The sequence below is a fragment of the Danio rerio genome, chromosome 5 (genome assembly GCF_049306965.1).
Source record: "Danio rerio strain Tuebingen ecotype United States chromosome 5, GRCz12tu, whole genome shotgun sequence".
NCBI lineage: Eukaryota > Metazoa > Chordata > Actinopteri > Cypriniformes > Danionidae > Danio > Danio rerio.
The window spans coordinates 68417501-68431889 of record NC_133180.1 but is presented as its reverse complement, the minus strand read 5'-3'; the positions used below and the strand labels follow the sequence as shown (position 1 = coordinate 68431889).

General features: G+C 38.6%; 1 protein-coding gene across 7 annotated transcripts in view; it reads right to left on the bottom strand.

Annotated features, from left to right (window-relative positions):
* Window positions 1-14389, bottom strand: part of abr (ABR activator of RhoGEF and GTPase) — a 282138-nt gene that overhangs the window by 143952 nt on the left and 123797 nt on the right. For all 7 annotated transcript variants that reach the window (XR_012406031.1, NM_001368694.1, XM_073950738.1 and 4 more), the window contains one exon: window positions 8228-8413. Coding sequence is in view for 6 of the 7 variants with exons in the window: in NM_001368694.1 (NP_001355623.1) it covers window positions 8228-8413 (186 nt within the window). In the remaining variant the exon portion in view is untranslated. The remainder of the gene's footprint in view (window positions 1-8227; window positions 8414-14389) is intronic.

The window sequence follows — 14389 nt, the reverse complement described above, 5'->3', positions numbered from 1 at the left end:
TTATTTACATAAGATTGGTTAGCTGAACCTGGTCAGATGAGCCTCTAGACCAGGGGTCACCAATCTCGCTCCTGGAGGTCCGGTGCCCTGCAGGGTTTAGCTTCAACTTGCCTCAACACACCTGCCTGGGTGTTTTAAGTATACCTAGCAAGACCTTGATTAGCTTGTTCAGGTGTGTTTGATTAGGGTTGGAGATAAATCTGCAGGACTCCAGCCTTCCAGGAACAAGTTTGGTGATCCCTGCTCTAGACAGTCTAACTTTTTTCAGCTTTAGGAAGAGGAGGACAACATGGATCCGCTGTGTTGGGGTTGGAGGTTTCTGATCCTTCCACCTAAGCAACATTAGTCATTTGGCCAAGAGCACAATAAAAACTAAGCAATCAGATTGTATCTTTGTAAGATTATATGACATCGGCAAAATCCCAAAAATTACAATCAGTGGGGAAGAGGAGATAGATATACCCCAAAAAACAGATATAGTTTTAAAAATGGTGTCCCAAAATTTATACATATGTGCATAAGAGGCTGGGGTGGAACTACAGTGATTACAAGCAGGGTCTATATGTTGAAAATGCTTTAGGTTTGTCTAGTGTACACGATGCACAATTTTGCACTGCAGAATTTCACGCACATGAGGACTTGCGAATTCTGAGAACAATTATTTTTGATTGCACATATTGGATATCCTTTATTTTCCCGTTTGTTCCTGTTTTCGATCATTGCCTGTACGACTTCTCTTAAATAAACTGCATGTAAATCTGCACGCCCGTTGTCCAGCATCCTTCGTTACTCCTAAATTATCTCTATATATATTTTTTGTTTTGATAATGTACATTTACATCTATTTCTTGGAGTTTTCTATCTGACACATCCCACATACGCATTGCACGAAAGCAACTATTTGATAGATCTAATAAAGAGAAAAGATCCAAAGCGCTGTCATTCAAACTCTGCCTTGACCTCTCTCCTTTATCCCTCTTCTTCTCATCGTCTTTAATGAATCCTCTGCTCTGTTGTGCTTCCAGACTTCAGTAAGGTTATGGATTGCTATATATCTGTGCCCTGAGGTGAGACCCTGTGTTCTCAATCTCCATCCCAGCATGCTCCTCTCACTCCCGCTGTTCGGCAGAACAACACCACATCACAAGCGCTTCTGACTTTTCAGCAAGATAAAACTCACGCGTCACAAAGGCAAGCCGAAGAGAAACACATTTGTGGGAAGAGAAAACGAGTAGGAGACCGACGGAGAAGGAGAGAAGGGTGACTAATGGAGAGAAACTCAGCCCCCGATGCACTCCTTCTGGATTTGCTCATGCTAAACCGTTCCTTCTGTTAAAAAAAAACAAATCACTTTTTTATTCTCTCTCTTTTTTTTTGTTTCATGCTTCTGTTCCTCTTCGGTGACTTTCAGGAGCAATAGGGAGCCTGTAATTACTCCATCTGCTAACACAACCACTGTCACAATGTTTTACTAATCACACATGTGCATGGGGAGAAATCAGGTTTTATAACCTCCTGCCATCTGCTGTTTGGTTCAGGAGATAAATGAAGTGTAACCTGTAATGATGAGTAGCATTGCATGCTGGATATACTGTACGGATCTTTTATAAGAACTACTATTATAACTGTAATTTTCCAAAACGGAAAAAAGTTGGCATTCCATAGCTTTCCCCAGCCTTACACACGCTCCGCATGTCTGTTGTTGGGCTACGAAGCCCTGATGACATGCAGACAAACTCACAGACACAAAGTTAGACTAGTTCCAACCAAGGCTCATTCTGAAAATGTAGTCAGCAGATGTTTCTGGAGACCGTGCATTATGTAGCCTGAGGTACGTATGGCTGCATTTAAATTTTTTTTAAGCGAACACTGCAAGGCGGTGTGACGCCGTTCCTTTTAGCACTTACCGGCTGACCGCTTACCTCTATGTGGAGGGCTTTCCCGCCGCAACCAGTTTGTCCAGTTAGCTTGTCATGTACGCCGTTGGACTTGAGACGCAGAGAGGAGTTGACCACTACAACGGCGACCCGGTTCTAGTCCGGGGAAGAACGATTCCAGAAATCGCGTAAGACAAAAAACAGAATCCAAAAAAAAAAATGAATGAGTGAACAACAGGGTTGAGAATGCGGTGAAAATCCGAAAACGTGGTAAAAGTCAGACCAGGGCTTTTCTTTTTCTGACGGCTTTTGTAAATCGTCGGTTGGGTTTAGGGAAGTAAGTGGGGAGCGGGTCAACTGATAAAATTGGTTTTGTTTAGGGAAGGAGGAGGGTGGGTCAGTCGATTGGCTAGTCGGCCAGTCAATCATTCAGTCATTCAGACAGACGGTTGGCTGACAGCGGCCTCTGGTGGGTTTACGTGAGAACAGCGCGGGCGCAAACGGCGCTCTCAAGAGACATTCGAGATACGAAAAAGCACACACAGCAGCATCTCGTGGATTCACGAAAACAAAAACTGCAAAAATATGTACCTCCTGACTGATTACACTTAGAGGGGGGGCTCTGTCACGATCACCAGCAATCTAACCACCAGAGATCGCTGGAAAACATTCACGCTCGCGTAAGACTACAAATGTGCTGGAAAATGAACTACAAGACCCAGTCATGCAACACACACACACACACACAACCGGTTCCTGATCCTGAATGGTTGCATACACACAACTGATGCTGCTCATGTACTGATTACACACACACGATCTGTATATACAGCTCACTTTTAGGCACTCATTGCTGAGTCTTATTATTCGTTAAGTGACTTTGGCTACGTTTACATGGACATCAGTAATCAAATTATTTGCTTTAATCTAATTATGATCATTGAAATCTAATTTCAATGATATTTTCATGATCCCGTTTCACATGTTATAGCACATAATTCGATTAATATCACTGCGTCACCGCGCTATCCGCATTTCCTCCAGATTTTCATGTCATTTCGGGTGTTTAATTTTCAATTTGTCAACTTTAACTGCAGTTTGGCACTTTCACTTTCATTCAGAATCATTTCATGCATGCTCTCCGTGACAAACGAGATACTGGATGCAACTATGATCTGCTGGAAGTGTTGTTTTAAGTTCATATCACATGCTGAATGGAAGAAAAAAAACCTCCGCATTTCATGATGCAGTTGTCTGCAGGTGTGTGTGTTTGTGGACTATCCTGTCGCAAAACGAGGCGAAAATTAATAGTTCAATTAAGGTGTTTACATGTCTGTACTGCACTTCAATAATGTGACTAAAATCGGCATACTCCACACATATTGATTCAATTTCTCTTTAGTTCGATTATGACCTTAATCTTTGTAAATTATTCAAAAAAATACTTTTTACATGGTCAACTCTTAATCGGAGTATTGTCTTAATCGCATTAAAATCAAACTATTGGTGTCCATGTAAATGTAGTCACTGACTATATATATATATATATATATATATATATATATATATATATATATATATATATATATATATATATATATATATATATATATATATATATATATAGTTAAAGTCAAAATTATTTGCCCTCACTTGAGATTTTTATTCTTTTTAAAAGAGTTTCCCAGTGCTGTTTAACAGAGAAGGCTTTTTTCAAAATACATTTTTATACAAAACAGTTTTAATAACTAATTTCTAATACCTTATTTCTTTTATCTTTTCCTTGATGGCAGTGCACTCCATCTAAAATCTGTTAATGAGATTCACAACGCACACAGCTATCTATCTAGACAGCATTATGGCCATCACAGAGCATCTGCTTCTCGAGTGTCATGTAAACACACTCAAGACCTGAACAGAGCTTTCATATTCTCCTGGCATCTCCTCTCTGCTAAACGCTTTCTTTCAATATAAACAGACACTCTTCAAACCTTCTGCTCAGTCTCTCAAAGCAAGATGTATTTATTCCATCTGTCAAATCAACATCTACTCTGCTTACTGTAGGTACATTAAGGGTGCTTTCACACCTGTGAATCGATTCAGTTGTTCCGAAACAGAGATTAAAATTGTTACATTGTTGCTCTTTGCTCTTGGAGCGGTTCGCTTTCACACTGCAAAGTTTCTAATCGGACCAAAAGAGCTAAAACAAGTCACGTGTGAGTAAACTCTCCTTACATTGGTCAGAGTGTCAGGGTTTATTTTGCAGCGTCCCGCTCAGCTGTCAGGAGAGGTGGTGGTTTGGTGGTGATTGACAGGGTGCGCGCGCGCGACGTGTCTGAGGAGAGATGCGGTGGGGAGGGGTGAGAAGGGTGCGCGACGATGCCTATTTGAGGACCGGGAGGGAGACGCGAGATTACCGGGAGATCATCACCCTTTTGCGGGCATCCGGAGAATCGCGAAACTTCCCGCCATACTCATAATTTTCTCTTTATATAGCCGTAAGCCAATTACAAATCCATAAAACAGTGTGATATAACCGCGCTCGGATCGGATCGCTTTCTCACTGCAATCGAACCGCTCCAGGGTTCGTTTCAATCTAGCCGAGACCACCTCATTCAAGCGATCTCGGAGCGATTACTTTGGCGCGGAACAGAGCGCGATTGCCCTGTTCACATATGCCAAACGTACCGCGCTAACTGGGCAAACGAGACACGTTCCGAAACAAAAGTGTAGGTGTGAAAGCACCCTAAGGTTACAAAAAGTGCTTCCAATCAATACTGTATGCTGAAAAATTTGACACAGTAGATCTTTACTGTAATGCAGTAAAGGTGCAGTAGGTGATTGTTTTCAGAAACATTTGTTGTGCTGGTTGAAATTCCCCTCACATCATAATAGTAATGATTAAAGTAAATGATCTAAATGTGTTCATATGTGTTTTTATATTCTGGGTAAGGCATACAACAAAAAAATGTTCGTTCAATTAAATATTGTCCCTGTGTTCACACAAATCCGCCGATGTGCGTTCACGTGGGCACGAGTGACAGTGGTAAAATCAAATGCTTAATCAAAACTTTTTCAAATCCTGAATCAATATTGGAGATACTTTTGCACGCTGGAGGAAGGATGACATTATGGCTGAAGTGTTTCTGTTAGACAGGTAATGTTCTGTTTTAAAAGATTAGATTTTGTCATTACGAATGGCTTACATGCACAGAAGTTTTGTTCAGTCACTGAGATCTTCCAGTGAACAATTGATGTGACTATTTTCAGTGTCAAAAGGTCCTTTTACAGCATCGATAATGTAGATTTTTATTTAGTTTAACAACAAAACATCAGTAAATAGCGCTATTCTGCCTAGCCTGCTTTACTGAGGTCAAGTTCATAGGTTTTATATTCATATTGGTTTATTTTTGAACAATGGCAGCCTGTGACGCGATCCCTGTGTTGTTTACCATGCTACTGAATATTGGCTCTGAAATAGCATGTAAGTATGGCATAGTATTAAGTGTAATTCATGCATGCCGCCGGCCAACCAATAAGCATACAGTAGTTGATTTAGAACAATGCATGAGACCAAGTGAGACTAGCGATCCTTCCATGCATGAAATATTGCACATTATGACAGATTTTGCTTGCTAACTACTGAAAATGTGTTAAATATAATACAGTTTTTTCATTGGGAATTGTAGTATTGTAAAGAACTGTAAAGTTTTCTAACTGGCGAATGACATGATCTAGTGGGTCACTGTCATCTTCAATGTGCGTGTTTGCGTGATTTCAGGAGACGTGGCTTTGGACAGCAAAGGGATTGTATTTGAAAGATATTATACTAACCAGATAGCATTAAGGCAGATCACCTACTGCACCTTTAAATAAACTAATTCTACCAGAATGTTTTTTTTGCAGTTGCATAAGCAGTTAACAAAAGAAAAATACAAAATAAAGCAATATTACCAAAACAAAATACAAGTGATATAAAACTGTTAATGATCAAATGATTCTTGAATATTCACAAAAATGGAGCTTTAGTAAAAAATAGAGCAATTAGGAATTAGGGTTGGGCGATGTTGACCAATTTGGTATCGTACAATGTCAAATGTGAAACATCCCAATGGATGATGGCATCGTCATTATGTGATAAGGGGGGTGGGGGGATCTGAAGAGCGAGGAGGGATCCGGGGTGAGAAGGGTGTACAACTTATTTAAGGACCGGCAGGGAGACGTTCGATTTTCGGGAGATTATCACTCATTTGCGGGCATTATGAGTTCCGCAAAAGCATAAAGACTCCTGGAACTTCTGGGACACTTGGGATGTCTGAATATCATGTTTAACAACTGTAGTGAGACGCGATCCAGCGGTACATCCTTGATAAACTCTCCGACGTGCACTGCTCTCTGGAGCACAGAGGAGCGCATGACACTGTGTGGCTGTGTGTGTGTGGTCACGTGATGTGCATTTTCAGTGGACAGAGGGCTGTTCTGAAATGTTAGGTAAAACACGGTGTAGATGTGGATCATTTTCGTTTTCGTTTTAAGACGTATTAGTATAAATGGGGCCTGAGTGTGTAATTTTCACGAGCGGGTTTGCGACGGGGACGGGGTAGAGGATCGGCGATGCTGGCTCAGCATAGTGTTGTTGATTGCCCATCGGCGATGGACGATGACATCTTCTATCAGCCCAAACCTATTACGAATGTGTATTTTAACATTTAAATCAGCTTCAGAAACAACCTGAATGTGCGTTACTCTTGACCACAGGCTGAGAGAAACTGAAAGTAAAACTAAGCTGAATATATAGTGCAGGTCAAAACCACTAATGGCTATATGCGACTGGTAATGATTCAAAAATATACATTTTGGTTTGCTGAACTTCACTATATTTTTGAGTTTTGAGATTATTGCCATAACAGCTTCTCTGTATATGTCAAGTTTACCACATTTTATAGATATCACTTTTCGACGATTATATAAAAAATTAACAGTTAAAAGTCATCAACAGCAATAAATAACTCATAAGGTAAAATACATAAATGATAAGGGTGTCACGATCCACCAAATCCTCGATTCGATTACATTTTCAATTCTAAGGGCACGATTCGAATCGATTTTCGATTATGAATAATTAATTAATGACCAATTAATTATTTGTAGCCTACCGTTTAAACTACCTGACCTGCATGGTCTTTGTTTTACCCATAAACAAATCATACAGTAAATTAATAAAGGCAAGATACACACATAATTACCACCTGTCAATCACTTTTTCTGCGGGACTTGTGAATAGGCAGTGATCTGTGTCGTTATAATGGCGTCAGTAAAAAAGACGCACAACCAATAGGAACCAGCCTACAGTATCTGAGGTGTTCGCTAAAATGACTAAGTACAAGTGAGTGAAAGATTGAAGCAGTCCTCTGCCTGCCTGGACCTGCTGTCTCGAGCGCAAGGCTGTATGTGCGTCTGTGTCTGTGTGGTCACGTGATGTGCATTTTCAGCGGTAGTGAGGAAGGAGGGCTGCTCAGAAATGCTACACGCCACTGTGGATGTCAAATCGTTGTCGTTCTAAAATGCCATTTAAAAACAAAGATAGTGTAAACAGGGCCTGAGTGTGTACTTTTCGCGAGCGGATTTGTAACGGGGGCGGGCGAAAGATCGCGATGCCGGTGTTGTCTATCGGACGAACCGTACGTAATACGTACATAGCAGAGCTTGCAAAACTGTGTTTTTTTTTTGTCTACAACACGAACGTTGTCAACATAACTCACTGGAAATCCAAAATGCTTACACACCGGCGACTTCATTGAAAGAGGAGAGGGTTTAAGTTCTGTCGACGGGTCTCCTGCTTCTGCAGTTTAACAAGCACTTCAACAAGCCTGTTTTTTCCCGCTTGGCAAGCCAAGCTGACATGGGGGCGTGGCAGCATCGACGATTCTATTTTTTGATTCGATAATCGAAATTGATAATAAATGAAAATAATAATTAACAAGACCAAAATCTAAAACATTTTTTAGGGTTTACTTTTGATAAACATTGTACAATGTTGGATTAACATTAAAAAAAATTATTGAATGTCTCCCCAGATAAAAACTGTTGTTTGATAACATTCAAAATAGGACATTTAACTAACATTTGTTTAACAGTTTGGTTTCTGTTGCAATATTGCCGGCAGTTTGAGACCCCTGATCAAGATCAATGTGACGCATAGTTGATAAAAAAGTAATAAATCTTAAATAACAATAATAATAAATGCCACAAACAACACAAAAACTGAATGACATTGTACAGCACATACAGTATGAATCACTGTATGATTTTGAATGAACATCGAAGGCATTTTTCACCAGTGAACTTACCAGTTTCTGGAAGAGATGCCCCACAGTGACCTTCTCATCCCACTGCTGAATGTGGGGAGAAAGAGCATCATAAAACTCCTTATGGATCTCAAAGATGTCTTGGATCATGAAGAAAATGGTGTCGATCTGTTCCACTGTCAGCACTGGCTTCGAAGTTGTAGCTGTCGCTTTAAGAGGTTTCATGGGCTATGAGAGAAAATGAGGGAGAAGTTGATTAGTCAACATGATCACTACCTACATTTATAATTATAAGACGTAACGATGAATCAGCAAATACATTGCCAGAAATACACACAGTTGAAATCAGAATTATTAACCCACCTGTTTATTTTCCACTTTTAAGCCTTAACTAGGTTATTTAGGTTAACTAGGCAAGTTTGGGTAATTAGGCAAGTCATTGTATAACAATGTATTTTTTTGGAAGACAATATATTGCTTAATATATATTGCTTAAGAGTGCTTAATGGTTATAAAAAAATTTAAAACTGCTTTTATTGTAGCCAAAATAAAACAAATAAGACTTTCTCAAGAAAAAAAAATATTATAGGAAATACTGTGAGAAATTCCTTGGTCGGCTTGGCAGCTGTGACAAGTGTGTGCTGGGCCGAGACTCGCAAGCCCGATGGAGCAAGTGTCGAGTCCAGTGAAGGAACTTTCGATGGAAACTTTTGTTTTGTGTTTATCTTGTAAATAAAGTTGGTGCACATCTGCCGGTTCCCACCTCTGAATGAGCAAGTTTTAGCGACTTGTATAGTAAGGTAGCTAGCCTTTCGGAACTTCTATTGCAGAGCAACACAAACAGCAAGGCAGAAGTATAAACCAGCCTTAAGAGAAGTGCATTAGGGATTTTTGCCCAATTGTACACATTAATTTGCTTGAAATAAAGATGATTAGTCAGATTTTTGTTCATTTAGATTTTCTGATGATTCTGAAACTCAAAACGTTTGGGTGAAAAGATTCAATTAGAGATGCGGAAATCATTTGTTTGTTTGTTTGTTTGTTTTTTGTAAAAAAATCTTCTGTTTTCCAAGCTTTACCAAAAGACTTATGAGGGTGAATAAATGATGACCACAAATGTGAGCACAAAACATCAGTCTTACTATAGTATAGTAGTATTATATAAAATAATCAATTTAAATTAGGCTTATTAGGCTAAACTGTGGACTTAAAATCTTTATTAAAAATGTACAACTTTGTGTTATAACAACTTCAATCGGTTTTATGCACCAAACAAAAATAAATAAATAAATAAATAAACATTCAAAAAGTTTCTTTTTATTTATAAAGCTATTTAAATGGTTGTCATAAATCTTGTGAGCTTCAAAAATGCATAATGTATTTATGAATTGAGCATCTGAAGAGCTTAAAACAAGCTAAAAGTATTATTTTTAAATCTCCCGAAGATAGATGTAGTATTTGGTGCTGAGATGTACAGACATATTTTGGTTCATCACTTAAAAGGAATAAACTTCAAATTGAACACAGAGCAGATTATCACAATTAATTCCTATTCATAATATTCATGATAAAACATAAAAAGCTTTGAAAATGAGACTTTTAAATAATACACTATTTTATTTTTATTTTAAACACTATTCATTTTGTAGGTACTGCGGTTTAAGACTGAAAAAATGCAAAGCAAATGAATAAATGATTTTGTCTTTAAAAGAAAAGAAGTATGACTATGTTGTATACATTATGATTTGAGAAACGACAAAGCAATAAATGCACAATTTATTCCATTAATATTACCATACTTATTTCTAAATATAGAAAATATTAATAGCAAGAAACATTTAACCACATTTAAATTTAGAACGGAAGCGTAAAAATTAATTCTGGAAAGTGCATTTAGTATAAGTACAGTATTTGTTAAAAAAAAAAAAAAAGATTACTGGATACTCACAATCTTATCAGCTGTGCCAGAGATCTGACATCAGCATGACAGAAATCATCTCTTCAAGAAATAATTAAAGAAGGCGAGTGATTGTGTGCTGGCTCATTTATATGACTGCTCTGCCACAGTATTTGTAGCGATTTTGCTTGTGGATCCAAACTGCTGAGTAATGTTTGGACAGGAAGTGTGTAGGAGAGAGCAGAAGTACACATAAAAACCAAAATCCTGGTCTGCTTTGACTAACTTAGCAAAAGTTTTCCTTTATTTAGACCTTTTTCTTAGAATGCAAAATAACCCTTATGCTTTACGTGTATGCGCAAGGAGAATGCTAAGAACTTCCGGTCGGCAGCTGATGCGTGTAAACAGTCACATTTGGACAGCTTTGAAACGATAGTTTTAATCTATTTCACTTGCTTTTATCATCTTTGAACTAATACTGCTGTCGATCAGCACCCCCTGCTGGACTGATCATTAAAAAAAATGTGATCTAATGGGATGGAAAACAGCTGCTGCGAGGCATTTTCCCCTCGTTGTCAGACAGCATCTTCTGCCGTTTTAATGAAGCCTCGTCATCGCTAAAGTCAACATTTTCAATTTCTTTCAAATATATAACCAGCACAAACAAATGTAATTCACAAAAATGTTTGACACACACACGTAGCCTGTACTGTCCCACTGACAAACTGATTTAAGAAGTGTCCTAAAGTGAAACTAAAGTGACATTTTGAAATGACAGAAAAACACAAACCGTGGTAAATACAACACACGAAATGAAACTTAAATGGCTCGCGATTAGAATGAACAGTAAATCAGCCAGCAGAGTATCAATTACAGACTTTTATTGGTCATTTTTGTAAACTGCATGACTTACATGCCTGTTTCAAGCCAGTAATCTGGTTTGCTCTATAATGCAGTGAAGTATTGCGTGTGTGTGTTGAAGAGCCGCTGAACTAATAGCTGACAGGTCGGGAACACAAACACACACAATAATGCAGTGAAATATTGTGTGTGTTGAAGAGCCGCTGATCTAACAGCTGACAGGTCGGGCACGCATGCACGCACACACGCTCACACAGCAGTTTTAGCGGCAGACACGTGAATAGGAGACCACATCTGACAGATTAACGGCTTTAACACACTTTTCAAAGTTGTGTGTTACAAAAACACTTCATAATCCACTCAAAACGCTATTGAAACCCATTTTCAGAGAGCAAATTACCAGTTGTGAAAACTTTAAACGGAACTTCCTAGCATTAGTACCGAAAGACGCTAGTTGTTTATTAGCTGGTTGCTATGGCGCTCTCCGTGCAGCAGCCAAGAAAAAGGTCTATACTATAAGACAAGAGATATCTAAGTCAAAAAATTACAATGTCTCTTCTGCAAGCGCACATTGTTAGCCTTAAGGTGAAAAAATTATCCATGCAAGTTAATCCACTGAGAAAAGTTGTATTTTGGGTAATCTTTAATCAAAATCTGGCCATTTGCTTTCGCTCTGGAACAGCTGTCCTACTCTGATGATGTCAGCTTGAAGGCTTGAGCGAAAACATGCTTAGCCACGCCGCTCCAGCTATCCACTTCTTGTGAGTGAAAGGATGAAAGGAGGAGTGCTCCAAACACTCAGGGCTCTATTTTAATGATCTAGGCGCAGAGTCTAAAGCACATGGCCCAAAAGCATTAAGGGCATGTCCGGATCCACTTTTGCTATGTTAAGGACGGTCAAATACGCTCTGCACCCCGACATATGGTCTAACAGAGTTGTGCTTATTCTCTTAATGAGTTCTGGGTGTGTTTTGAGCATAACGTGCAATCAACCAATCAAGAGTCTCATCTCACATTCCCTTTAAGAGTCAGTTGCATCGCGCAGTGGCGCAGTTGAATAATTATGACTTCAACCGATAATCGTTTTGAATAACCGTGATTACAATTATGACCAAAACAATCGTGATTATGATTTTTACCAAAATCGAGCAGCACTACAGTGTGTGTAAAGCATACATAACACACATTAAAAAAAGTTTCCAGAGTGTATTTCAGGGTTAGTGTGCACGCGTGCTGATTACTAGTTTGCTTCTTTAAAAAGGCTGGGGAAACGAAGCTCTTGTTCATCACAGGGCTTTCATTTATGTTCTGTGTCCTTGCTTATCAATCTCAATGAACAATCTAGAAAGCCGCTGCTGATCCAACTCCCATTAGACTGATTAGAAAAAAAGATATAGCACTGACGAAAATAAGTGGATGCACTACTGGACTGAATGAACGGAGGATTAAAAAATATGATTGACAGGAAATGACACGTTTAAAATAGCAGCGGAACAAAGTACTGGCCGACAAGAGATTTTAGATTTTTTCTAAAAATAGGAAACGCTGCTTCCTGATTGGCTAAGTGAATGCATGCTTATTTTAGCACACTCAAAGCTCTCCTTTGCCCTAATGAAATATAAATCTATTTCGAAATAAGAGCTCAATCTAACAAAAACCCAAATGCTGGGTTTACCCTGATGGACCGCTATTATTAGTTTGGTTTAACTCATATCAAACTCATAATTTACTGATAATCCTCTCACACATCTGCTGACAACTGGATCTTCAGTAGTCTTTGCATGGCCAAATTTAGCCTTTTTTTAAGCAAAACAGTGCTCCCAAAAGCCTATTAAAAACATTCAATAGTCACGAAACACCAAAACACATTTTTTGAGCTGTTGACAGTCGTATATGTGTCCCACACTGCTAAAAACACTATTAAGACACCTATATTTCACTAAAAAGTGTAAATTGGTTGCTTTTGCGTTATTTCAAGCAAATTCGTATTTCCGGTTTGAAATTAATTTTTGAAGCTGCGTCACGGCTATGACATAATAGCGTGTATTCCAGCGTGCAGACTGGACATCTGTACCAGAGTGTGTCTTATTACGTCTTACAGTGTGATGCATTAATGTATGAGTAAAGCTTGGTTCAAACCAATCAGCGCGCTCTATTGTGCAACTTCATTAATATTCATTACTGTCACAGTGTTTAGACGACAGAGACGCCTTGTTGTGTTGGCAAAACAAGCATGTAGTGTTGCTTTTATAGTTTGCTGCAGTTAAGTTTTGTTTTCATTTATTCTCTGTGAGAGCTCAGACTCACGTGTGGATTACAGTGTACGCGACGCACGACAACAATAACTTACGTGTCTAAGGAGGATTATTGTTTACCTGAGAGCTTTTCTCATCTGCAAACGCTGAGATCCGGATTCGCTTGTACTCTCCTCTTAATAAAGACGCGGCTCTAGTTGCTGGTGATTGTCCTGTCTCTACAGATTTGGTAAGTGAGCGAACAGCGCTCTTTGTTTATTCAGTTTGTTCGTATCGAACAAACTATTGCACAGAGTGTAAACATGTTAGCACTACAACCAAACTTTAACCTCGTGTAGGATTTTTACCGCATTTTGTGACCAGAATAACACACGCGGCTTTCTGACGCTACCTGCCGAGTGCATCTAAGTTTCCGGGAAATGCTGAGTTTTTTTTCTCTCCTTCGCCATGCGGTATCAAACATTGCATGAAAAATACACGCTTAGAGCAATTCCTCGAATCAAATATTTTGTTTGTCGCGAGGGACATGAATGAATTCTCTGAATGAAAGACAGTTAAAGTCCACCATTTAATAATTTGGCAAATAATTAGACTACAGATGCCCATGTTAACACAGTCGCGTGCCCAAATAGACACTCCCACACTGTGCCTCTTTTCTTCCTCCGACACTCCCCCCTAAACAGAGCTGGACACGCCCACTTTTCTGGCTTTTTCCAAAGTAGAGGTGTGAAAACACCCTGCTGAAACGAGGGGGTTTCATGGCCCTTTAAAGCCACTGAAGAAATGTCAATAACTTAACATCGCCACATGATGTCACATGCTTATTAGCATATTTTAAAGCATATATATATATATATATATATATATATATATATATATATATATATATATATATATATATATATATATATATATATACATTTTTTTGCATATATATAATATGCAAATATTAATTTGTGTTAAATTTTTTACATTTAAAAAAAAAAAACATCTTAAGGTCAATATTATTAGTCCTCTTAAGCAATATAAATAATATATTTCTCAAATGTCTACAGAACAAATAATCATTATACAATGACTTTCCTAAATGCCTTCAGCAAACTTCCTGATGGTGCAGTTTGAAGATTTTTATGATCATTTATGAGAGTTAAAAGTGGTGGATCTGTTCCGCAAAATATTTGACTGCGTGTC